The sequence below is a fragment of the Tamandua tetradactyla genome, chromosome 13 (genome assembly GCF_023851605.1).
Source record: "Tamandua tetradactyla isolate mTamTet1 chromosome 13, mTamTet1.pri, whole genome shotgun sequence".
NCBI classification, from domain to species: domain Eukaryota; kingdom Metazoa; phylum Chordata; class Mammalia; order Pilosa; family Myrmecophagidae; genus Tamandua; species Tamandua tetradactyla.
In genome coordinates, this window is record NC_135339.1 from 5,126,629 (window position 1) to 5,153,043 (window position 26,415).

The 26,415-nt window shown below is 50.8% G+C and overlaps 2 protein-coding genes across 21 annotated transcripts in view; one reads left to right on the plus strand and one right to left on the minus strand.

Moving 5' to 3' along the window:
• Nucleotides 1-17,381, plus strand: part of ALOX5 (arachidonate 5-lipoxygenase) — a 62,971-nt gene extending 45,590 nt beyond the window's left edge. The window contains exons 6-15 of one of the 2 annotated variants that reach the window (XM_077124577.1): nt 562-734; nt 4,792-4,938; nt 11,246-11,449; nt 12,077-12,163; nt 13,968-14,146; nt 14,304-14,425; nt 14,808-14,908; nt 15,279-15,449; nt 16,480-16,695; nt 17,145-17,381. In XM_077124577.1, the coding sequence (XP_076980692.1) occupies nt 562-734; nt 4,792-4,938; nt 11,246-11,449; nt 12,077-12,163; nt 13,968-14,146; nt 14,304-14,425; nt 14,808-14,908; nt 15,279-15,449; nt 16,480-16,659 (1,364 nt within the window). In that variant the 3' untranslated portion in view covers nt 16,660-16,695; nt 17,145-17,381. Of the gene's footprint in view, nt 1-561; nt 735-4,791; nt 4,939-11,245; nt 11,450-12,076; nt 12,164-13,967; nt 14,147-14,303; nt 14,426-14,807; nt 14,909-15,278; nt 15,450-16,479 lie in introns of both variants that reach the window. The other variant, XM_077124576.1, reaches the window with a different exon arrangement.
• A 7,253-nt stretch (nt 17,382-24,634) lies between these two features.
• The window catches only part of MARCHF8 (membrane associated ring-CH-type finger 8), a 237,764-nt gene continuing 235,983 nt past the window's right edge, over nt 24,635-26,415 (minus strand). For 18 of the 19 annotated variants that reach the window (XM_077124617.1, XM_077124616.1, XM_077124621.1 and 15 more), the window contains one exon: nt 24,635-26,194. In XM_077124617.1, the coding sequence (XP_076980732.1) occupies nt 25,890-26,194 (305 nt within the window). In that variant the 3' untranslated portion in view covers nt 24,635-25,889. The remainder of the gene's footprint in view (nt 26,195-26,415) is intronic. The other variant, XM_077124622.1, reaches the window with a different exon arrangement.

Consider the following 26,415-nt stretch of genomic DNA (forward strand, 5'->3'; position numbering starts at 1 on the left):
GCCTTGTCAACAGCCTCAAAAACGTCAGAAAGCTTCCTTTATAAGAATCAATTGCTAATGATACTCACAAGCAGAGGAAAGGCAGGCTTTAGCTTGTGATAGAAGCATTTGTCTTAAGAGCAGTGTTCCTTTGGATGAGGATTTGATTAGAGGAATAGCATAGAAATTTCCAGTGATGGCACAGGAAGAACAGGCCTCAGCAGAAAGGAGCCAGAAATCACTGGAGGAAGAAGAGGTGTTGAGATAAGCACATGAAATGTTGTCTTGCTGGGACATTTCCGACCCTCCTCTCCTTGTCCCTCCCCACGGGTCTGAAGGGCCTGGGGTTCTTGAAGGAGGGGTGTCGTGGGAGGCCGGGCGCCTGTGACGGGCAGGGGGACACACGTGGGGTCACAGCCCGTGCCTAGCCAGGCCTCAAGACTCCAGCTCTGTGCCAGGGTCAGGGGGAGGGCTGTGGCCTGGGCTGAACCCTCCCACCCCCACCTCTACGCCTAGCCGAAGCTCAGGCCTGGTCCGTGCCTGTCCACACCCCTGTACCCTCTCCCCCATCCCCTGCCCCAGAACGGGTCATGAATCACTGGCAGGAAGACCTCATGTTCGGCTACCAGTTCCTGAACGGGTGCAACCCCGTGCTGATCGAGCGGTGCACGAAGCTGCCCAAGAAGCTTCCGGTGACCACGGAGATGGTGAAGTGCAGCCTGGAACGGCAGCTCACCTTGGAGGAAGAGGTCGAGGTAGGGCCTAGGCTGGCCGGGGATCCGGTCACAGTCCCTCAGGGTGGAGACGCCTCGTGCTGGCTGGAGCTCTCCAGGGCTCCTTTGCCCGGCTCTTCCATCGGGCTGGTGGCTGGAGGAGCCGCCTTGGCGAAGTTGCCGCTTCCTTTTCCTAGCTACAAGAAGGCAGCGCCTGGGCAGCGAGGGTCCTGGGCATGTGTGCCAACTGTCTCGGGCCCTGTGGAAAGAGGGATTGGGGGAGGATGTCTCCACGATGCTGGTGTTTGGGGATGTAATATCAATAACTCATTAAATTTACCTGCTAGGGTCGGAGTTGTGTATGAGCATGTGACCAGGTGCTTTCAACACACATTGTTCTCAAATTCTGTAAAGAAATGAGTCAAAGAAACAGGACAAAACTAAAGAGAGAGAAAACCAATGGAGTTTTTCACTTTTAATTTCAATTTTAATTAGAAATGTTTTAGTTCACTAAAGTTGCATAAATGCAATATATCAGAAATAGACTGGCTTTAAATGATGGGGATTTATTTGCTTACATAGCTTGCAGTTCTAAAGCCGTGAAAATGTCCAAATCAAGACATCATCAGACAATACCTGGACTCCTTGGCGACATGACTTGGCACATGACATCTGCTGGTCTCTCCCTTCTCTTCCAGGTTTCACTGCTTCCAGCTTCTGGCTTCAGTGGCTTCCTCTCTGGTTTTGTGGCTTTCCCTCTCAACTTCTGTGTGTGTCCTTCTCCCTTTCTTCTGTGGCTTTTCTCTCTGCTCTGAGCTTCTGTGTCTTCTCTCAGTTTCCTTGTCTTCTCTCTTTCATCCTCTTATGAAGGACTCCAGTTAGAGCCTCAACGGAAACAACCTAATCAAAAGTCCCACCCACCATAGGTCTACAGCTGCAGGAATGGATTGTCTTTAAGAACACAATCTTTTCTGGGGTATGTACAGCTTCAAACCATCACAGTGTTGGACTCCTGTGCTCCTGCCTTCACCCTCTTCCCAGCCCTCACCCCCAGCCCTTACCTGCTGGGACAGCCCTGACTAGTTCCAAGACTACCATGGCCTCAACACAGAGGGCATGGACCACCTCCACCTTGGGGCTCGTGGACCTGATGTCCAGCACCTTCCAGGAATGGCCCTCTGGCCTTTTTGCACTCGGAAGGACCGAGCACTGGGCTTCCTGCCACCCACCCCCATGCTTTTCTGTCCCCCAGGGACCTAGGCTGGCTTCTGCTGCTTGTAGTCACCAGGTCTTCTTGCTCGGCTCCCCCTTGGGACCCAGCCAGAGAAGGATGGGCAGCACCCTCTGTGGACAGCCCTCTCCGCTCTGACCCCCTGCCCACCTGACCCTCTAGGGCCGCCTGCCCACCTCCAGCTCCCAAGCAAGGCCTTGTCCCTGTTCGGGTGGCCCTAGCCCTCTCCTCCTGGACCCTCCCAAGTCCCGGGACACTATCAGGTTACTTGGGCAACTAGCGACAACCACACCCACAGACCAGTATTTCTCTGTAGGTTCCATAGCTGGACTCATGATTAACTTTGATTCAGTAGCTTAGGTTTAAACTTCAACTCAGAATCATAGACCCTGAAAAGCTTAATCCAAGGATTGGAAGGGACAGAGCAGCCAACCACCCAAGGAGGGCCCTTCCTTGGCACCCAGGTGGGGAGACCACCGCAACTGGGGACTCCTGTGCCACCTTCCAAGACAAATGGGTTCAGGGCATTACACAGTTAGCCAAACTGAAAGGGGGAGAGCACGGCCCTCCAGACTGCCAGGCCCGCCCAAGACCTGTGACCCCAACTGCAAGGAGTTAGGGTCCAACTCGGAAGTCAGAGGGAAGAGGCCACACAAGCCCACCCTTACTTCTGACCCCAAGTGCAAGACATGCATTCAGACTGCCTTGTGCGGTGGAGGAGGTTTAAGGATTTGCTGGAAGGACTCAGAACTCCCTGAGAGCTGCTATCCTCATGGTTGTGAATTATGCCTGGGAAAGGAGACAGAAAACCCGTCAAAGGAAGAGAGGCGCGGAGCAGAGCCTGGGAGGGCCCCAGACACGATACTCCCCTTGTCCTCTGGATGCAGTAGCAGCCTCTGCATGTGACGTTACGCCCACCTGGGGAGCCCCCATGCTCCCATACCCAATATTAGGCACGGCGGGTCGGTTAATTGCCCACTGCAGTCGGTCTCCAGCGCCAATCCCCACTCCCCAGAAGTGGGGCCTGAATCACATGGTCCCAAAGAGCCCACCAGGAACAACAAAATCACTCTTGTCACTTGAGAAATCCCAGGAGTTCAGAGGTTACCTCCCAAGAGTTCAGAGGTTACCTCCCAGGAGTCAGGGATAAAGACCAGCCTTCACTTGGCATGCAGGCATCCCTGCCACCCCAGCCGGCTCTCGCTGGCCTTGGTCCCCCATGGTTGTGACACGCCCTTGTGGCGTTGGCTGCAAACACATATCTAGAGGCCATCACGTCTTACCCACACTGCCCCATCTCTTACCTACACACACACACACACACACCCTAGCACAATTCTTCATTTCTGTAACCCTCTGTGCATCTTGGTGATCTGTGTTAAGCTTTTGGCCATCCAACACTGCTGAGTTTCTGTCTTCTTTTCGGCGTTACCTGGGCAATTGTGTTTTTTGCAACCCAAAGAGAGATATTTGAGCCCTGTGATTGGTTCTGACCCCTTGCGACAACTCTTCAAGACTGTTTTCATTCTTAGAGTTGGTTCTAAGAATCCTTGGTTCCACGCGGTTCTGAGCTCATGACTGATTGTCGGACAGCTGCAGAGCTTTGGGTCTCCTGTCCTCGACCCAGCCCTTTTCTCAGCAGCCCTGCTGGCGTTGGTGAAGCATGTGCTTATCTTCGTCCGCCAGGATGCTGTTGCAGAAACCCCAAACTGGTTTTGGCTTAAGCAGGAATTTATTGCCTCACAGTCTTGAGGGTAGAAGAAGCCTCAAATCAAGAAATCGGCAAGGCTTGCATTCTCCTGGAATCCGGGCTGGCCGCGGGCAGTCCTTGGGGTTCCTTTCCCATCAGTCACATGGAGATAGCCTTTCCTTTTGTCACTGTAATGGTTTCTGCTGATTTCCAACTTTCTCCCGCATGGGCTTCTCCGACTTCTGGCTTCTGCTTTCTTTTCTTCATGAGGCCTCCGGGAATAGGGAGTAAGACCCTCTCTCCCTCAGTTGGGCCACAGTCTAACTAAAAACAGCATTTCCAGGAGGCCCTGTTGACATGAGGTCACGCCCACGGGAATGCGGGTCAAGATTAAGAACGTGTCTGAATTGGGGTGCGTGATTCGGTCCCCTGTATTGCACAGCTGAGCTGTAGACATGCACACGTTTCCTTTGAGCATATTTGGACCCCTCCCTCCCACCTTCACCACAGCTGCGCCCCCACCCCCACCCTTCTGTCGTAACTTGGCTGAAGCAGAAAAGCAAAAAGACTTTGGGAAAGAGCCCCTCGCCTTCCACCGACGCTGCTCCCCTCCCTGAGCACTCACCGCCCACCGGCAGGCCTAACCTCGAGGACACAAAGGGCAGTTGGGAAAGGGCAGCTTTCTGTTTTCCCCAGATCAGGGCCACTGAAGTGCAGCAGCCATAGTGCAACACACCTGCCTTCTCCCAAGGGCGGCCCTTATTGTGACACTGAAATCAGGACGGCAGGGTTTTGAACCTCCTGTACGCGGACTCTCGTAGCGCCTCTTTTGCATTTGAGTTCCTTCATCTATGTCATCTAAACTGTCTGCTTTCTTCTCATTAAACTGCCGGCCTGGGTGGTCATCAGCATCTTTCATGAAGTCCAAGCAGGTTTTAGGGACCGGAAATGCAGAATTGGCCACTGCTGTTCAAAGACAGCCCAGACCTGCAAACACGCTTTTTGCGGCTCTGACTGGCCTAACCTCAGCCTTTGAGCCAGAGGACAAAAAAAGCAATAAATTCTGAACTCCAGAGGTTGCAGGAGCCTCTGGAGCCTGGCTGTCCATCCCAGGCCTGAGTCTAGAGTCTGCCACTGGCTGGAACTGACGGGGGTCATTTCCCTCCTGTCTCCTGCAGCAGGGAAACGTCTTCATCGTGGACTATGAGCTGCTGGATGGTATCGAGGCCAACAAAACCGACCCGTGCACCCTGCAGTTCCTGGCCGCCCCCATCTGCCTGCTGTACAAGAATCTGGTGAACAAGATCGTCCCCATCGCCATCCAGGTGGGTGACCCGGCTCTCCCCTTTCCCTGGGCCCTCGAGGAGTGGGGGCTTCCGGCACTCTCAGGAGGAGGAGGCAGCTCTGCCTTAAAGCTCCTAAAGAGGGGCGCCTGAAGCCGCCGGCCTGTGCCAGGCGGATGGGGAGACAAGAAACTGCGCCTGAGTCCTTTGTCTCCCCGCCGTGGGAAGGGCTGCCTTCCCAGGGTGCAAAACGGCTCCGCTCCCCAAGATCCCCTTGAGAGACCCATGGCAGGGCAAGGGGTGCTGGGGCGGACCTGGCATCCCTGATCTGGGAGGCCCCCAAATCAAAACACGGACAGGGTCAGGCAGATGAAGGAACCTGCGAACTAAGCTGGAGACAGAGGTGCCTGCAGGGCACCATCGGGTCCGTGTCAGGGACCACGCCAGCCTTGGATGGCTGCCTCCTGAGTGCCCCCTGGGCTCTGGTTTCCTCCCAGGAAGTGGAGGAGCTGCCACTCCCAGCTGCCCTCTGTGTTCCTCTAAGCACCAGCCCGCCACGGCGCTGGGGGGAGCTGGCACCCAGACACAGCAAGGAAAAGGACCTCAAGCTCCCAGACGCGCCTTACAAGGAAGGCATGAGAAGCAGCGAGGGCAGGACCAGAGAAGAGCCTGAGTCCATGAGGGCCGGGGCAAAGGGCTGCAGCAGGACCCCCCCACCCCACCCCCAGGGGGACAGGCATTCGGATATGAGCCATGCGCTGGGTGCTCCAGGCAAGGCAGCAGCAGGCATTCGTCGAGCACTATTCTGTTTGAAGGGCTGGGCTGTACAATCCCTTACCCCCTCTTCTGAGATCTAAAAGATTTTGAAGACTGCAACATTTGCCAAAATTTGGCAGCAAATTTGTTGGTGGCGAGACGTGTCCTGAAACAACAGGAGAGACTGTTGGGAGGCTGGATCCCATTCAGCATGAATGGGCAGGTTAGAAAGGAAAAGCAATGCGTGCTGTTAAATAGTAATGAGCTCAAATCTATATGACAAAAGCAACAGAAGACAAATGATAGACGCAATACATCTAACAAATGGCCACTATTCTAATACATAAAGAGCTCCTTTAGATTAATAAAACAAAGACCCCTATAGAGAAATGAAGCCCATCAATAAGCAATTCAGAAAAGAGGCAATGCACATGGATACTTACCAAAGGAAAATGAGCTCAGCTCACCAGTGGTCAGGGGAATGTGAATTGAAACAACACTACGGTCCCACTTAGGGATTGTGAAGTAACAGGCTCGATTCTAAAATATTATGCTGCCCTGGGCCCGGTGGGGATGCCACGTGATGAAATCTGCACACTGCTACATTCCCCCAGATTCTGGATTCTGGAACACATGGCCACAGGCGAAGCGGAGAGGCATGGCAAAGTCAGTGGGCTCCGCTGGTGTCTGTCATTTTATGCACGTAAAGAAACTGAGGCACTTGTGCACAGAGTCAAGCCAAGCCATCTGGCACCGAGACCATGCGTCCCCCATTATGTCGTACAGCCTCAAAACAACCAGATGGAGGCACCTCTCCCCCAAAGGAGTCCCTAGCCTAAGAAACTGAAGCAAAACGTAAAAGGACAGGTGAGGGGAGAGAAGTAAAGCAGAGCCAGAGGGTGGAAGGAGAGGGGTCTTTCCCCTCGGCGGTGACCTGAGGCCATGTGTCACCCAGGACCCCTCCGAGGGACCGCTCTGAGGACCCACTCACAGTCGCGTAGATTTGAACCAGGTCTCAGCCGGAGCTCGGCCACTTGCCATGGGACTTTGGCAAGTCGTGGAATGTTCCCGAGCCTCTTTCCTCTCCTGAAAATGGAAACTTTGGAACTCTAAAGACCCACACAGAGGAAAGCTAGAGGATGATAAAACCAAATGCTGGTCCTTTTCAAAAGTCAAAAAAATGCATATCTGGGAATCTGGGAGTGAGGCAGGGGGTAAGGCTGGAGTTCTGTGTGTGGAGTTTAGAATTCTTTTTGCAACTGACCTTTAAGTTTGAAAGTATTTCCAATTAAGTTTAAGGAAGAAAAAAATCTATATACCTGAAATAAATAAATATCCTTTTCCTATCTGATGAAAGAAGAAAAGAGAGTACAAAACGGGACAAGACAGGAATGAGAAAGGAGACATACTTACAGATTAAAATAGACTAATTATTTGGCTACAAATTTGAAAAGCTAGAAGAAATGGATAGCAACTTCACGAAATATAAATGACTAGAAAGGATTGTAGAAAATGTAAATAGACCAGTTTCCCTCAAAGCTGATTAAATGTCTGGACTGGCAAGAGGCCCTGGGACGCACAGCTGGGTTTCATTCCCTTTGGACAGCAAATGACTCCAGGTCTCTTCGCGTTCTCCCCAGGTTAACTCTGTGATGCCAGCATAGCCTTGGTCCTGACACCTGATGCAGACAGGACCAGAAAGAAAGCTCAGGCCAATCTAATTTACAAACAGAGATCTAAAAAAAGAGTTCTAAAAAGAGATTAGCGCATTGAATGTGTGAGTGTCACGAATAACTATGCTATAATCAAGTAGGGTTTATTCCAGATGTTTCAGTGTCAGGGAAGATACCAAGCATAATTCATTACACCAATAAGGAAGAATCTTCTGACTGTACCAGTTGGCACTAAAAGGGACTGTAATAACATTTAGTAGCCACCCTAATAAAAATAAATGAGTAATTGAAGGTACCGATGCACCTATCATAAAGAAACAGACATTCAAAAGGTGCAACCTAAATATAGTCATCAAAATCATAAATAGGGAAGGCGTACTGGTGTCACTATTATTATTCAACATTGTTTACAGGTCCTAGCACATCTGATAGAACGAGAATAATCAATGAAAATATTTTTAAAAAACAGTGAAAACTGTCTTTTTTGGGTAATGAGATGAGATGGACCTAGAAAAAAAAGTCACAAACTTTTTGAGGAAGAAAATGCAGACAGAAGACATTCCCTGCCGCCTTCTAAGGGGCCTGTAAGTCACCCTTCAATGCCGGTGACACTGCATGAAAACAGACAGAACGGTGGCACGGTGTATGGAGAAAGTCCGGAAACATATCCCGATATACAGGAATTTTCAGGTTTTTCAATCTGGTATAAAGTGATAGCATTTAAACAGTGCTATCACAACTACTTTTGCAAAAAGTGAAAAATTAAATTGTACCCCATATGTCCTACCATTTACAAAAATAAACAGCAGAAAAAGATGAAAAACAAAAAAATAAGCAGCAGAGGAAGTAAAGATATAAATGTAAAAACTTTTAAAGAGAATTTAGAAGCACAATATATAATGTGGGGTTAAGGAGACTTTTTAAAGCAAACACCGGAAACCAAGAAGTTATAAAGGAAAAAATGGTGTTTCAGCTTGCTAAAGCTGCTGGAATACAATATGCCAGAAATGAGTTGGCTTTTACAAAGGGGATTTATTTTCTTACAAATTTACTGCTCTGAGGCCATAAAAATGGCATCCACAGGATGACAACTTCTCTGAAGAAAGACTGCCGGCATCTGGGACAACTCTGTCTCATAGGAAGGCACATGGCTGGTGTCTGCTGGCCCTTCTCTCCCGGGTTTCATTCCTTTCAGCTTCTGGCTTCAGTGGCTTCCTCTCTCAGCTCCTCTGGGGTTTTTTTCTCTGTGACCTTCTATTAATTTCATCTCTCATAAAGGCCTCCAGTAAAGGATTAATCCTCACCTTGAATGGGCTGGGGCACATCTCAATTGAAACAACGTAACCAGAAGTTCCCACCCACAACAGGTCTGCACCCACAGGAGTGGATTAAAAGGGCATGGCCTCTTCTGGGGTGCTTAACAGCTCCAAACTAGCACAGATGGGCATGCTGAATTATGTAACTAAAAATAAATTGAATTAGATGAAATACTAGTGTTGCTTCCTATGAAATGGAGCTCGAAGGATATTAAGGAATGATAAGAAAGAAAGAGAGAGACTGAAAGAAAGAGACAGACAGACTGGATCAGGGTGTCTGAAGCTTAACTCTAGCGAACAACAAACAGACAACTTTATTCTGGACCAGATCCTGCTTGTGTACTACAGGGTAACAAAAGGCATGCCTGCTTCTCCTGAGGAAACAAAGTACTTAACTTTCTACATACTTAATGTAACCATTTGGGGGTAAGGAATATTCTGTTCCTCCCAGACTGTTCCAAACAAAGCAAGTAACAATCTCCTCAGTTTCTTGCCCACTGGGGGACGCCAGCTGCTCCCAACAAATTCTGCAGGTCTTGTTTTAACCCTTTGGCTTCTACATACTAGGGGTAAGGGATATGGGATGGATGAGTTTTTATTTCCTTTTATTTCTTTTTATGGGGTGATGCAAATGTTCTAAAAAAGGATCATGGTGATGAAGACACAACTATGTGATGATAGTGTGAGCCACTGATAATATACCGTGTATGGATTGTATGTGCGTGTGGATTTGTCAATAAAAATATTTTTAAAGAATAAAATAATTTGAACGACAAAATATAGCAAAAACAGAGCCAAAAGACAAATGGTAGAAGAGAAAAAGAGTTATGATCCAACTAAAAGATAAACAATGAATATCTAAACTATATAAATAGCTCTCTCAAACTAATGTACTGGGTAACAACAATTATTAACATTATTTCACCTGTTTCCTTTTGCACTGTATTAATAAGGGTTCTTCAGAGAAACGGAACCAACAAGAAGTAGAAATAGACATAGATGACATAGCTATAGGTGAAAGAGTTAAATATATTAAGACATTTATTATAAGGAATTGGTTTATGCAGTCATGGAGGTTGACAAATCTAATCCTTGTAGGGCAGGCCATAGGCTGGAAACTCCAGTAAAGGAATGTTGAACTCCTTAGTTCAAATGCCCCAGGGAAAGCTGGCTCGAAATTCCAGCAAGAGCCAATGTTGTAAAGGCAGAAATTCTCCTTCTGACCTCTGAAACCCTCAGTTCTGGCTTTTACAACCTCCCACTGACTGGTTGCCCATATTGCTCAGGGCAATCTCCCTTGTTGGTTGTAGATTAAATCAAATAATTGTAGATGCAAATTCCGTCTAAAAAAATACCCTCCTAGTAACACCCAGGCCAGAGTTTGACCAAGCAACTTCAGCTCAGACTGACACATTCAGATCATGGACACAGGAAAATCATCATTTACTCATTCACATATCTACTTAAAATTTTAAGATTTCGTATGAGGCTTGAGTTATATGTCCATTGGATAATCCTGTTTTAAAGGGGAAGAAAGATAAGGAAACCACCTTCCAAAATTCCCAGCCCAACTGTGAAGACCCACTTGACCTGGCCCCTTCCTACATCGCTCACCTCATCTTCAGAAACTAGCCCCCCACCCCACCCCGGTCACTCTGCTCTAGCAGAGTCTCTGGTCTCTTCCCACTCCTTGACCCTTAACCAGTTCCTTTCGTGCACCCTCTGCCAGAATGCTATTCCTCCATTCTTCTGCTCTCATCCAGACAACTCAGATCTTTTCTTAAATGTCCACCCCTCTGACTCCTTGTCTTGGCATAAAAGATGGGTTAGCAGGAGCACCTCCTTACCAGCTCACACAATCATGCATGCCAGGTGCTAACGTTATACCTGGCACAGGCAGTGGCCCTGAGAGGCTGCTGTCTTGGGCAAAGCTGGAGAAGAGGGGGTGAGGCTGGGGTGAGGGTGGTAGGGATACTTCTGGAGAGGCTGCCGGCAGCCAGATCGTGGCGTTTGGGGACATTATATTCTAGGCCTTAAGAGAAAATTGAATGTTTTTAAAGAAGGGGTTGGCATGACAAGATTTGCATTTTAGAAAAAACTCACTTTGGCCCCAGTGTGGAGCTAAAATTGCAGAGAAGATAAGGTGGAAGGCAAGGACAAGGCAAAGGTCCGTGGCCTGGGGATAGCTGGAGCTGTGGAGCTGGAATTCAGGTCCAAGAGCCTGTGAACAGGAGGGTAACTTCAAGAGCAAGAGGAGAAAACAGGAGCAAACTCTGAGGGAGGAGATTGAAGGAGGCCAGGGCAGCCTCCTTGTTTCAGGATACAGAAGACACAGCAAGAGGTGAATAATCATATCCCCGTATTTGCAATGATGAAAGCAGAGCTCAGGAAGATCTGGTAGTTTATCCAGGGTCCCACAGGTAGTGAGTGATGTGGCTGGGGCTGGACGTTTGAACCGCAGGCTCTCTGCCTTTCCCCACACCTCTCTCACGATCTGGAAGTTTCTATTTTAGAAATTCTGGAATTTCCTGGGAGGCTGAGCTCTCCAACAGCTATGATCTGAAGGAAAATGTTGCAATGTGTTTTCTTTCTCCAACATGTCAGCTCAACCAGGTCCCAGGAGATGAGAACCCCATTTTCCTGCCTTCGGATGCAAACTATGACTGGCTTCTGGCCAAAATCTGGGTGCGCTCCAGCGACTTCCACATCCACCAGACCGTCACCCACCTTCTGCGGACACACCTCATGTCCGAGGTCTTCGGCATCGCCATGTACCGCCAGCTGCCCGCCGTGCACCCCATCTTCAAGGTACAGCGAGTGGTTGCCTCACCTGGTGGGGGAGGTCACTGGGGAAGCAGGGGGAAAAAGGGGTGACACCCCCACAGGCGGGACTGTGGCTGGGAGGGACCGCTGGAGAGATGCTCAGAGAGGCCATCATGCCCCCCACACCCGGGCTGCAGGAGGGAGAAAGCCCGGGGGCCTCCCGGGGGCTTGGCTGGCCCTGGGGAAGGCTTCAAGAAGGCAGACGGGCTGAGGGTGGCCCTCAACTGCTCCCAGTTGACCGGTCTCCACCGACACCGCCCTTCCCCTAGTTCCAAATTCAACCAGCGCTGACCCCGGGGGTGACCTCGGGCTCTAGGAGAAACAACCTCTCTGTGCCTCAGTTTCCCCATCTGTAAAACAGGCCACAATAGTGCCCCCCACCCCCACCCCTTAAAGGGTCTTGTGAGGATTGAAATAGTAATTATATCCAGAGCTGAGTGGTTTGCAAGTTCCCGCAATCTGCGTTAGCATGAAGTCCCAAAGCTGCGCCCCCCCAGGCCTACGTTTCCCCCTCCCCGAGCTGGCACAGCGCCTCTCCACAGCTGCCCGGGGTGAGGGTGGGGGTCCGGAGGAGGCTCCCCCAGTGCTCCTAAGGTGCCCCCGCCCTGCCAGCTCCTGGTGGCACACGTGCGGTTCACCATCGCCATCAACACCAAGGCTCGCGAGCAGCTCATTTGCAAGTACGGCCTCTTCGACAAGGTAGGCCCTCCCCCAGGCCCCCAGCCTCCCGTGTCCCCAAGAGCCCTGCCAGGGGGACATCTGTCTCCTTGGACCCTCAGCGGCCCCCACCCACGCCCTGGGACCGTATTTCCTCTTGGAGACCAGGCACTGGCAGAGCCGGGGCAGGGGGCTAGCCTGCCCCCAGGTTTGGTGGCCAATCGGGAGCTCCTTCCATGCAGCCACGGGCCCCTCCCAGCTCTAAGTGCACTGCCTGCTCCCGCTGTGGAGCTGTCTCCCCACCTTCTCTGAACCCCCTCTGGGATCCCCCTTCTGACACCCACTCCTTCCATATACCTAGAAATGACAGGGGTGGAGGGAGCCTCAGGCCAAGATGGGTCCAGGGATTCAAATAATGTCACCTGGATACATGCACACGCTCACACTCTCTTTCTCTCTTCAAACTGCAGCATCTGAAAGTAAATACCTGGGTCATTCTGCCTGGGTCACATGGCCGCTGGGGTCTCATCTCTGGCACTCCAGCTCCAGAGTCCTCCTAGGAAAATTCTGAGGCCCTGCCTGCCTGGCCAGGCCTGTGTGCATGTGCATGAGTGTGTGCTATACATGTGCACCTGTGCAGGCATTGCACATGTGTGTGGGGCGTGTGTGTATATGTGCCTGTATGTGGGTGTGTCTGTTGGAGGTGTATGTACACGCGTGCACATGCATACATGCCTATCTGTGTGCATGTGTCTGTGTATGTGTGTACTATGTGGGATGTGTGTGTGTGTGTGTGGTCCTGTTGGATGTGTGTGTGCATGTATACATATTCCTTTCTGTGTGTGCATATATGCATGTCTGAATGTGTGCACTATGTGGGACATGTGCATGTGCTTGCATGTGTCTTTTGGGGGTGTGAGTGTGTGTGTGCAAATCTGCATGTGTACACCTTATGGGCTATATATGTCTTTTGGGGGTGTGCACACGTGCAAACATCTTCCTCTCTGTGAGTGCATGTCTGTGTGGGATGTGTGTGGACCCGAGCGTGTGTATGCCTGCATGTGTCTGTTGGGGAGTGTGCGCACATATGTGCACATTTATGGGTGCGTGTGTGCACACTTGTGCATGTGCACACTGGGATGTATGCTGCTAGGTGTGCACACACATGTGCACGGGTGTACATGTCTGTTTCTGCCTGTGTGCACTACGTGGGACATATGCCTGTGTGTGTCTGCATGTGTGTGCACTTCTGTTGGGTGTGCATGCATGTGTCTCTGTGTGCGAGCACTATGTGGGACATGTATGTACACGTGAGCTTGTGCCTGAGTGTGTGTGTGTGCGTGTCTGTGGGGTAATGTGTGGACCTGTATGCGTGCCTGTGTGCATGTGAGTGTGTCTCTGGGTGCACGTGTCCATACCTCAGCAGCTGGAAGGGGGGCCCAGATCCCTTCCTGTGCCTGTCCCCAGCCTTCCCTGAGCACACAGCAGGCCTGGAGGATGGCTCTCTGCACTTTTCTAGCCCGCCAGCTCCTCAGACGCTGAGCACCCTGCTGCCTGGAGACCAGACCAGGCCTGGGGGCTTCTGGCGTAGCCCCTTGCTCTGCCGCAAGAACAGGGCTCACTCCCCCCACTGCAGCTGCCCCCCCCCCCCCACCCGTTCTGTGGGCACACCTGCCCACTTCCACACCGGCCGGCAGCCCCGGCTGCCCTCAGTGCTCGGCCACCCCCAGTCTTCTCTCCTGCAGTTTGGCTCTGCCCGGGGACAGTTTCTCAGGGGAGGTGCTGCAGGGCTGGATGGCCGGGGCGAGGGCAGCTCCACGCTCACCGCGCTGTCCTCCCCTTCCAGGCTAACGCCACGGGGGGCGGCGGGCACGTGAAGATGGTGCAGCGAGCCATGCAGGGCCTGACCTATGGCTCCCTGTGCTTCCCGGAGGCCATCGAGGCCAGGGGCATGGGCAGCAAAGAAGACATCCCCAACTACTTCTACCGGGACGACGGTCTCCTGGTGTGGGAAGCCATCCAGAAGTGAGCGGCGACTGGGCGCCGGGGGGCGGGAGCCCGGGCTGGAGGTGGGGTGGGGGTGGGGCTCTGCTGTGCACGGAGCCCTCCATGGGGAGCCCGGAGTCTGGACGTGGAGGGGCCAGAGACGGGGTCACCGATGGGGCCCTCCGCCCTGAGCCAGGTTCACGGCCGAGGTGGTGGGCATCTACTATGAGAGCGACCAGGTGGTGGCGGAGGACCAGGAGCTTCAGGACTTCGTGATGGACGTCTACGTGTACGGCATGCGGGGCAAGAAGTCCTCGGGTAGGAGACCCTCCACCCCCCCACCCGCCCACCTCCTCCATCCTGCCACCCCCCCATCTTAGTGCTTGGCGCTGGGTCTGAGCCCCCACGGGAGGGGCGGCGCCCTGCCCACCCACGTGCCTCCTGGGCAGCCCAGAGAGCACACCCCAAACCTCAGGCACCCTGGACCCACCGCCGCCCCGTCCAACACACGCACCCCCCACTCCCCACCCCCACCCCCACCCACTGCACTGGCATTCCTGGGCCCCCGGCAGCCCCCGGGCCGTGTTGGCCAGCCCTGTTGGGGGGAAGGAGGGGAGAGAAGCAGCGACAGAGGGGTCTGCGGTCCCTGTCCCTCCCTCGGCGGGGGGCAGGTCCCCGCTAGCCCTGGGTTCCGCTCTAGGGTTCCCGGAGTCCATCAGAACCAGGGAGAAGCTGGCCGAATACTTGACCTTGGTCATCTTCACCGCCTCTGCGCAGCACGCGGCAGTGAACTTCGGCCAGGTAGGGCGGGCTTTGGGGATGGGGCGGGAGAGGGGAGCGCGTCTGACCCCAAACCCCCTGGGTCTCCGGGACCAGTGGGGCCTGAACCCGAGCCCACCCCTCCGCACCCCGTGCCGGGTCACCGAGCCCACCTCCCGCCGAGCCCCCTGGCAGCGTGGGGCGGGGCTCCGTGAGGATGGGAGGGCCGGGCGGGGGCGAGGGGAGGAGGGAGACGCCGCTCTTGGGGGGACAGAGCACCCACTCAGGCCCGAGACACCCCGAGGCCAGCGCCCCTCCCGGGGCTGGAGAGCTTGGCGGGGGGGGGGGGGTGGTGCTGGGGGAAGGGGGCGAAATCTCCCGCCGCCCACGCGGGGCCGTGTCGCCCCTGCAGTACGACTGGTGCTCCTGGATCCCCAATGCGCCCCCGACCATGCGGGCCCCGCCGCCCTCGGCCAAGGGCGTGGTCACCATCCAGCACATCGTGGAGACGCTGCCCGACCGCGGCCGCTCCTGCTGGCATCTGGGCGCCGTGTGGGCGCTGAGCCAGTTCCAGGAGAACGAGGTGAGGCGCCCCGCTGCGCGCCCTCCCCCGCGGGGCCGGGGACCCACCCGTCACCCTCAGAGCTCGGCCCCTCGGCGCTCAGAGGGGCCTCCTGTCGCCTCCGGGAAACTCGATGTTCCAGGACCCAGAGGGGTCACGAGGTCCCCAGGCCTGAGCCCGGGCTGAGCCCCCGGGGAGGGCGGGGCGGGAACGCGGAAGGCTCAGCTCCCCGCTCAGCAATGCACCGTGCTCGGGGCCACTCAGGCCGGCAGCCCACCCATCCGCCGCCTGCGGGAGAATCCTGGGGGTCCTTGCAGATGTTTTCGTGCACCACCTTTTTAAACCGAATTCTGGCACCCTTGTCTGTCTTTGCACGTGTGTTCAGTAGGACAGGAGGATTCATTCCTAGTTGAGGAATTCCTTGGTTGAGACTGAATTGGCATCCACAAAATTCCAAAATCCCATCAGCAGTGCAGAATGCTTTTCTTACCCTTTCCAGCCCTGGGTATGGAAAGGTCCAATTTTAACAATCCAATCTTTTTTTTTTCTTTCAAGACCTGTCTGATTTTAACTTGCAGATCTGGTGTCTCAGCATAGCTAAGCACCACCCCCAAACCTGAAGGCCTCCCTCCCACTTCCCTCCTGCAGGTCCGCAGGGCCACATGGGGGAGGGGGAGGGTTGGGGGGGGGCCCTGCATCCCTGGAGCTTCCCTGCCCGAGGCGGCAGTGCCGATGGGACAGGGCCAAGCTGGCCACTGTGGCCACACCCTGCTCAGCTAGGACACAAATTGCCTCCACTTTTCCTGCATCCTGACTGGCCCTGAGACTCACCCTGTTTCCCATGTGTAAATGAGGCCCAGCCCCTGAGACTTCCCTAAGGAAAGCTGGGGTGGGAGTGCTGAGGGGGTGCTGCGGGAAGGGAGAGCGGGCCTGGGGGGTGGGAATCACGCTCCCTCGCCCCGAGGGGCCGTCCCCGGGGCCTGGGACAAGGCCTGCAAATCCGACTGGCCCAGGGTAACCCGTCTGTCTCTCTGTGGCCGTGTGGGCCTAGCTGTTCCTGGGCATGTACCCAGAGGAGCATTTCATCGAGAAGCCAGTGAAGGAGGCCATGGTCCGATTCCGCAAGGACCTCGACGCCATCGTTGACGTGATCGCTCAGCGTAACAAGAAGAAGAAGATGCCTTATTACTACCTGTCTCCAGACCAGATTCCCAACAGCGTGGCCATATGAGTGGCCCGCTGTGCCCGAGCATTCATTACCAGTGTGGTAAGCCAGCAGCTTGATGTCTGCGTAAAATGCTTACATCCAGGACCAGCATCACATAGGAGAAGCTATGCATGTGTTCTTGAGGCCACAAGGTCCCCTGGGAACCTTGACATTGGAGGAGTGTATTGGAGAGGTCCAGCCCTTACTGCTCCAGACTCCCTGCTGTCCTTGTGGGACATGCCCACAGCATTTGACCTTGTGAATGACCTTGATAAGAGAAGCTTTTCCTGGTTGAGCAGGGTCTCCAGACTGCAGCTGCTGTGCGGGCTTGCTGGGGCTGGCTTTGGAACATGGGGGCTGCTCACTATCCCAGGAACCGCCCACCCCCCGCCCCGGCTCCCTGGGAATTACTCTTTCAGACCCCAGGGGGGATTTGCTTTAAACCAAAGTGGGTGGGTGACATGATAGCAAAGCTCCAGTGCCTTTTCCTCATTTACTCCTGTCTTCAGAGAACCTGAGACTTTGTGCAAACCCTCCTACCCAGGGCAGGACTGCACGGCTTCAGCTGAGTCCAGCACTTCCGTGCTCAGTGGCAACGGCAAATTAGGATGATGAATGAGAGAAGTTTTGTTCTTGTTAGAGAAATGGAATGATATATCTTTCTGTTCTATTTATGCTTTAGTTCAATGTCTTGCATATTGCAGGTGCCCAAATAAATTCTTGAGTGAATTAAGATTTGTTTGTCATGTAAATAAGTTCATTTGAATCAGGTCTCCTTCCACATGCTGTGTTCCAAGCACCCCCAGTAGATCACACACACACACACACACACACACACACACACACACACAAAGCCATAACCATGAGTGCATCTAAGCAAAATTTCCACACCCCCAACTTATCTGAACAGAAGTTTCATATTCACTCTTCTTGAGTCAAACAGCTCCTACTCTTTCTTCAGAGCCCGTCCCAAATGTCACCCCCTTTGGGAAGTCATCCTTGCTTGCCGAGACAGAGCTTGTCTGGCCCCTAGGAGTTTGTCTGGAACTCTGTGGCTGCCTTCCCATGTGGCCTCTTTCCGTTAGAACAGGAGTCCCCGGAGGACACCAGCATACTGCCGCCTCATTTTCCTCCTGACAAGGCATCTGGGTGACAGATTTCAGGCATTGTCTGGGCAGCTGAGGGCTGGGGACTGCTTTCTCCTGGAACAGCAGACTTGCCATGACTTAAACAAAAAAGCCTTCTCTTTCTCCAGGCCCAAGAAGTAGAGCCAGCCCTGAGCCCAGGTCTGGTGATATAATGTGCTGTCTACACAGGTACCCCACACACCCCGCCCAAGCCCCTGTCCTCAGAATTGGGTCAGCAGGTTCCCCCAGTGTTTCTGGAAGGTGGTCTCAGTGTGGTAAGCCAGCAGCTCGATGTCTGCGTAAAATGCTTACATCCAGGACCAGCATCACATAGGAGAAGCTATGCATGTGTTCTTGAGGCCACAAGGTCCCCTGGGAACCTTGACATTGGAGGAGTGTATTGGAGAGGTCCAGCCCTTACTGCTCCAGACTCCCTGCTGTCCTTGTGGGACATGCCCACAGCATTTGACCTTGTGAATGACCTTGATAAGAGAAGCCATAAATACATGACTGTGGTAGAGACACTCAGCTCTATGTCACAGTGAGAGCCTACACACCAACCTTTAGAACCCAAAAGCCCACTTGAGCGAGAAGGGAATTGGAAGGAATAGGAGAAGGTAGGGATGGTGATGCAGGTCTCACACCTGTGAAAGGAACCAGGGATGTAAGGATTGTGTAGAAAGAGCTTCAGACTATGACACGGCTCTCAGTCTCAGCCCAGCTAATGTGAAGTCCCCAAGCAAAAGTTCCCTCGTGCTTGTTTGAAAGTGTTGTGCACCCTGAAAAAGCCATGTTCTTTAATCCTGATTAAATATTGTTGGGTAGGATCTTTTGATTAAGTTATTTCCATGAAGATGTGACCCACTCAGTTGTGGGTGGGACCTTCTGATTAGGTGATTTCCATGGGGATGTGTCTCCACCGATTCAAGCTGGGATCTCTTACTAGAGTCCTTTCAGAGAGAACCATTTTGGAAAAAGCTTCAGAGCCTACAGGAGACCCAGACATTTGGATATGCAGGAAGTAAATGCCCCCCAGAGAAGCTGTTTGAAACTAGAAGCCGAAGATCTTATTAGATGCCTTCCCAGCTGACAGAAGTGTTCCAACAACTGGCCTTTCCTGAGTTGAAATATCTTTCCCTGGATGCCTCAGTTTGGGCATTTTTATAACCTTAGAACTGTAAACTTGCAACTTAATAAATTCCTTCTTTCAAAGCCATTCCATTTCTGGTTTATTGCATTCTGGCAGCTGTAACGAACTAAAACAGCTCATTACAGAAATCTCGCATCAGGCAGTGATGACGAAAGTGGTCTAGGCATGAGTGGATCAGATATGGGAGACATGGTAAATATCTAGGCAGATATAGGAGCTGTGGCTGTTGGTCAGCTATGTTCTCCATAGGTTGTCCTCCTGAAGTCTGCACAGCTCCATTTCAGCCACAAGAGTGGGAGAGCCCCAAATTCTATGCAAACCTCTTGCTGGCTGCTAAACCATACATGCATCGGGCAAACAGCAAAGAGCCCAATTAAGAATAAACAACCAAACTGAAGTTTGAGCTGTCACCCAAGAGATACAGTTTTCAATGTAAGTCCAACCAACTTAACTGCCTATTTAAAAAAAAAATCAACACTCTTAAAAGGAATTTAACAGAACCCAGAGTCTCCACGAAATAACATTTCCGACATAATCCAAAATTATTTGATCTAAAATGAACTAGGGAAATGTGACCCATTCTCAAGGGAAAAGGCAATAGAAACCAACCACAAAATGACACAGATATTGGAGTTAGCAGACCATGATTTAAAAAAAAATTTTTTTTAAATACAAAAAAACACCAAACAAACGCAAACATTCTTAACTTTTGATCGTTCCGTTCTATATATATAATCAATAATTCACAATATCATCACACAGTTGCATATTCACCACCATGATCATCTCTCGGAACATTTGCATCCACCCGGAAAAAGAAATAAAAAGAAAACAGAAAAAATTCACACACACCATACCCCCTACCCCTCCCCCTCACCAACCACCAGCATCCCAATCCAAATCTATTTTAACATTTGTTCCCCTATCACTCATTTTCATTCCGTATACTTTACTCATAGCAGACAGTGATTTTAAAGCAGCTTTCATAACTGCTCATTGAGTTAAAGAAAATATTCCCCCAATTAAGGAAAAGATGATGCAATCTAACATACAGAGAGCAGAGGTTTTTTTGTTTTTGTTTTTTTAATGACATTGTCTCATAAGTCTATGGGACAATATCAAACAGCTTTATGCAGAGGTAATTAGAGTCCCAGAAGGAGAGGGGAAGAGAAAAATAATGAGGCAGAAAATATATTTGAAGAAATAAAATGGCCAAAATTTTCCTATATTTTGTGCAAGATGTAAATTTAAAGCTTCAAGAAGCTCACTGTTTATTGTAATAAAAATATAATTTTAAAAGCTCAGTCAAATGCAAACAGAATAAATACAAAGAAAACCATAACTATATACAACAGAGTCAGACTGTTCATAACCAGGGATAAACAGAAAATCTTGAAAGCAGCCAGAGAAAAGGAATATATAACACACAGTGGAACAATAATTTGAAGTACAGCTGTGGACTTCAGAAGACAACAGAACCACATTTTTAAAGTAGTGAAAGAGAAACAATCTCCTAACACAGAAACAGCCAAAAAAAAAAAAAAAATCCTTCAAGAATGAAATGGAAATACTCAGGTGAAGTAAAACAAAGATAATCTAGTGCCAACTGACCTGCACTAAGAAATGCTGAAGAAAATTCTTCAGGCTGAAGAGAAATGATGTTAGATAGAAACTCAGATCCTCAGAAAGAAATGGAGAACATCAGAAATGGTAACTATTCAGGCAAATAGAAAGGATTTCCCCCACCCTCTTAAAGCCTTTAAAATACATGTGACTATTTAAAGTAAATAATATAACATTGTCATGTGGCCTTTATAATGCATGTAGGTGTGATATATAGGAAGATAATGTAAAAGACAAGTGGGTGGTAAATGGACTTATTTAGTTACAATGTCTCTATTATATCAAGTGGTAAAATATTAGTTCTGAGTAATTAGTGAAAATTTAAGGAGGTTTATTATAATCCCTAGAGCAACCACTAAAAATAATGCAAAGATGTAAAGCTAAAAATCTATTGATTTTTACTGAATTCTAAAATAACCAAACATTCAAAAAGAGGGCAAGTAAAGAGGAATAGAAGAATAAAAAAAATGGAAGAACATAAAAATCAAATAATAAAGTCCAACAATGGATGTAAATGCATCCATGTCAATTATTACATCAAATGTTAGTGGACCAAAGCTCCAATTAAAAGGCAGATATTATCAGAATGGATTAAAAAATCAATACTCAACAATATGCTGTATAAAAAGACGCACACTTTAAATACACAGCAGGGTCAGCAAATTTTTTTTCTGCAAAATATTTTGAGCTTTGCAAGCCATACACAATCTCTGTTGTATATTTTTCTTCCCTTTAAATATATATACACATTTTTAGCTCACATGGCCTTACCAAAATATACCACAGGCTGGATTTGGCCAGTGGACTGTAATTTGCTAGCCCCTTGTATAAAAGAGATATAAAGAGATACTTAAGTTGAAAGTAAGTGGATGGCTGGTATATCAAAAGAACACCTGCTACTCAATTATAAAAACACAAAAAACAATTAAAAATAGGAAAAATATTTTGACACATGACCAAAGAATCTATATGAATGGCAAATAAGCTTATGAAATGATGCAAATAAAAAGATGGTCAACATCATTATTTCAGCAAAAAGCACATGGAAACCACAATAAGACTACTCATCTAGCAGAATAGCTAAAATGGAAACGACAGACATACCCAGTGCTGGCAAGGATATCAAGTAACTGAAACCCTTACCCAGTGTTGGTGGGAATGTAAAATAGGGCTTGCTTTGGGAAAATGTCGAGCAGTTTCTTTTAAAACTAAAAATACCCCTATCTTCTCTGAACCAGTATTCTCGTCATTGGTATTTTCCCAAGAGAAATGAAATCACTGTCCACGAAGATATCTGTATAAGAATGTTCACAGTTTTATTTATAATAGCCCAAAACTGAGGACTGCTCAAGTATCGAGCAACAACAAAAAAATGGATTAAGAAACTGGTGTCTTAATGGAATTTTATTTCTCCACAAGTGAAAGGAACCCCATGAATAAATCTCAGAATGTAGTGCCTCCTCCGTGGTAGCCCTGGCCCTCCTGTTCTGGAGGGTGTGCCTGCCCCTGCCTCCCCTCCTAGATTTTGCCCTGGGTGCTGGGGAGTCTGAGGGGTCTCCGGCGGTGGTGGGGGAGGGCAGTGTCCACACCTGGTGCGCTCAGGAGCTTCCAGGACGCCCCAACTCATGGGGCCTGCTTCCCCTGCTCCCTCAGACCCTGGGGACCCCTGGGTCTCCACCCTCCAGCAGCTCACAGCCAGGCCAGGACTGAGCAGGGGGGAGGCCCGTGGGCCGGCCGTTCTTCCCTTCCGAAGCCTGGGTGGGTGTGCAGCCCCGCAAGGCTGCTGCCTCCTACCCTGTTGGTCACCCGGGTTCTCTCACCCAGCCGGGCCGTGGGGGAGGGAGGCAGTGCACGGATGCCCGGCCCAGACAGGCCACTGGCCGGCGCACTTGCACCTCAGGCCAGCCTCCCTTGGCACTGAGCGGCGTCCAGACGTTGGGAGCAAATGTGCCTATGTGAATGGGGTGTTACCACTGCCCCCCGCCCCCATCAGTCCACACCTGCCCCCCCCAACCCGTCTCTGGGTTTCCTCCTTTGCAGGGGGGATTAGAGTCCTCCACAGGTGGCATAATTTTCTTCCCAGATGAGCGAGCTAGCAGGGCCTGGAAAGGGGTCAGGGCTGCCTGCGTGCCAGCCACTCTCCAGCCTCCTAGCAGGAAACACTATCCAGGCCAAGCTCCTTTCAAAGAAAGGCTTTATTGCTGCAATGACACACCCTTGGAGAGCACAGAGAATTGCCTCTCCACCCCCATCCCACCCCCACAGGAAATTATTCACATTGTAACACTGAGAAACAGTGAGAGTACACAAAAGGATACAAAACTAGACAGGTATAGAACTAGAAACTTTTCCAGTTAAGAAAAATTACAAATGTGAAGTGCCTTTTAGAAACCACACCACACATGCCAGTGTAAATTTGGTTTTTATTAACATTCGGTGTCCTACAAACATTGCATCTAAAGAGGTGATTGGCTGCACAACTTGAACAATTGCTCCCCAAACGAAGAGAAGTGCCTCAATTTCCCTGTTTCAGTCTCTCCTTGGACTAGAGACAGAAGCTGCATATTTCAAGCTACACTGAGGTCAAGTATGCCAAAAGTGTATCGCAGCCAGCCGAATGGGCATTGTGCTCCCGTCGCAGCCCCAGGCTGGGCCTCTCCTTTCCGGTCCTCCCATTCCTGCAGCCTGCCTCCCCGGCCTGGGACTGACTGCTGTGGCGAGAGGGTACCGCGGGGATGAAAACCAGGCCTGGGAGTTGGAGCAAGGAGGGAAGAGATGGAGACCTCTCTCAGGGTTCCCAGGAGCTTCTTGCAATAAACTTAGGCACATACATCAAAATAGTTCTGGTAGCCCAGGTGAGAAGCCCTGCAGTCCTGCACGACGTATCGGAAACAGGCTGCCTGGGGACACCTCAGAGGCCCCTGCACCCTACCCCACCCGCCCCATCCCTCCTGGCCTTGAGACCTGCAGGCTGACCCCGGCTTTCTAGATGGTTCAGCCGAGTTCCATCTGGAATGTGCATGTGTGCGAAGCCGTCCTCCCACTATGGCCAGGTGCAGAAAGTGGGGGAACTGGGGAATTACAAGCCTCACCCCACCCCCAAGTGTCTGGAGGGCAAGTTCACACAGACTAGAACCTGGCAGACCTGCAGCCACCAGCAGATGGCAGCAAAGCACAATCTTGTCAGGGCTCGGGATTAGTCACAGGAGTGGGGCTAGAGGGAGGGCAAGCAAAAAAAAAAAAGGCGAGGTGCCTGTGCCATTTCAGCAGAAGAAATAAGGCCGCTGGGCAGGCTGTCCAGGGAAGAGGGCTCTTGGGAAGACGGCCAGAGATGAGGTGGTGCTAGGGCTTCCTGAAAACAGTGAGAGGGCTTCAGGTCCAAATCAGTTTGGGTTGGGTGCAAAAACAAGGCAGGGTTCTATAGGTGCCTTGGTTATGAGCTGGGTGACACCTACGCCCGCTATCACTACAGGAAGGCTCAGTGCTTTGCAAGTTCAGCATCAGGTGTTCTTTGGGAGGCAGTGCAGATTCATACATAAAACCTGTCCTGGTCTTCATTTGAACGCTCATTTGCCACTGGAGAGGGCCTTGCCTGGGCAGCTCCTAAGGACTCAGGCAGGGCAGAGCCACCGGGTGCCACCAGGTTGAGAGGGGCCTGGGGAATTGCACCTTGAGGCGCAGTGAGCACAGGCACAGTTGGAGGTGACCTAGGGGTCAGGATGGTCAGACCTATTTTCGGGGGGGTGGGGTGGGGAATGTCCTGAGCCTGGGGTCTCAGTGAGTCTGTCGCTGGGACAGAGGGGAGGGGAGGGAAAGCCTCTACCATGTGCCCTCCCTCAGGAGCTCAGAGACCCCTTAGCTGCCTCCTGGCCTTCTTAATAAATCAGAGAGCTGCAAACCGTGCAGGCGAAGACGTCATACTGTATTTGCTTCACCCTCTGAAAGGGACAAGGGATACCTGAGGAAGCATCTGGCGGTTCTCACGTTAACATGTTGCAAACCCTCTGCCCTTTCTGCTGTTGCCCGGTTTGCCTGGCACTATGAAATTGGGTTTTTGAAAACAGAACTTTCAACAGACTTTTAGAAAGGACAAAGGCCATTTGACGACAGTGATTTTCATTTTGTTTGCTGTATGAAAAAACAGTACAGGAGGCAATGCCTGATGGCAGAATAGACTGGGCTTCAGCCTGGTCATGGTGAGCCAGGCAGGTGTGGTCAGGGAAAGCTGGCTGGTCTGCCCCTCCCGCCCACATCCCTCCCCGCCTGCAGCAGGGCCCACAGACCCTCATGGGGCACCTGCGGAAGCTGTGCAGGCTGGGCAGGTGCGAGAACACCCGCAGTGCCCCCACCCCAGACCAGGGCTGAGGCCTGCCTGCACTTCTAAAATGTAAACCCAGCAGAAACTGAAGAGGAAACTGTAAAGGAATATTTTTAAAATATTCAATCTTACTCTAATTATTGACTTTCTTTCCTTCTGCCTAGATTTCAGAAACCCTTCTTTTTCAATATTGGCAGAAATGAAATGTTTGGGGCAAGCCTATGTGATAAGGACTTTTCACAAAACAGGTATGAACCAGAGGAGTTATGCTGAAACTGCCATTTCGCTTCCATTAATTCCCATGAGAGCTGTTCATGAAAAAGCCTCAGTTCTCTTTGTCCCGTTTAGTAACCACACATCTGTGTTTTGGGCACCGAGTGAATGGATGTCATGTATATTAAATTTTATAAGGCAAAAAGGGTTTTCATTAGCTGTGTAATGTAAAAGAAGACACATACTGAACGGGAAATCTCTAAATAAGACATTCTTTTAAGTTTCAATCCCACTGGACACACATTATTACAAAATAAGGACTTTTTGTAAAGTGCTGCTTGCTTAGCGAGCCACCTGCCACCGCACAGAGGGCACCGTGGGTCACCTGCCTGCTGATGATAAATGCCAGCAGCAGTGGCAGTGGGGGAGGCAAGTGTTTGGCTTGGAGGGGCTGCTCTCCACTCCTGACAGCAGGATGGTCCCCAGCGGCTAATGCAGGCCTGGGGTGCCCCTTCTGCCTGCCCCTCGCTGTGGCGTTTGACTCACTCTGCTCTGCAGTGTGGGCTGGAGCTCGGCCAGTGGTGCTAGGGGGTCCTGGGCTTCCCTACCTCATGGGCACACCAGCAGAAGTGGGAGCTGGCAGTGCCAGAGGAGGTCTTTCCAGAAGATGCATGAGGAGGGATTTAGAAAAAGAGAAGCCATTAAGAATATTCACCTGCCCAGTCAATGCTATTAAAGGACATAAGAAAAGGTACACAACTGGCAGTAAACAATTTCCTTCAGTTCTTCAGGAATGTCCAGGAAAAATAAACTCTCCACACCATCAGACTTGAACAACTTCTGCTCCAGTGTCCTCAGGCTCTGTGCAACAAGAAGAGTTTGTGTCAGAATGACAGGTTCCACGTCCAGCTTTATTTTCAAAGTTGGGCTCTGTTAGTGCAGGTTTCTCAAAAACATTCTTTTTGCTTGTTTCTGGGCAGTTCTGAACATAGATGACTCTGTTGTAAGCCTTGAGTCTCTTCCACAATTGCACATACACCTTGCACTGCACGTACATGAAGAGAAGCCCTCCAGTGAAGCCGATGGCCACAACCACCAGTTTAGTCCAAAAGGGCCACTCCAGGATGCCTGCATGAGAAAATAAAAATGCGTCAGCCCATCAGCAAAGCCTGTTTAAGAGCTGAAGGAAACAAAACAAACTTCTAGACTTCCCGTAACTAAAGGCTTCTTAAATCATCAAAACTAAGCCCAAGGAAGGGCTGGAGAAGCGCTGCCACCTTTCATTCCTCCAGGGCTGATGCTTGGGGAGCCGCAGGCTCTCGGATTTGACCTCTTCTGACCACATTTCA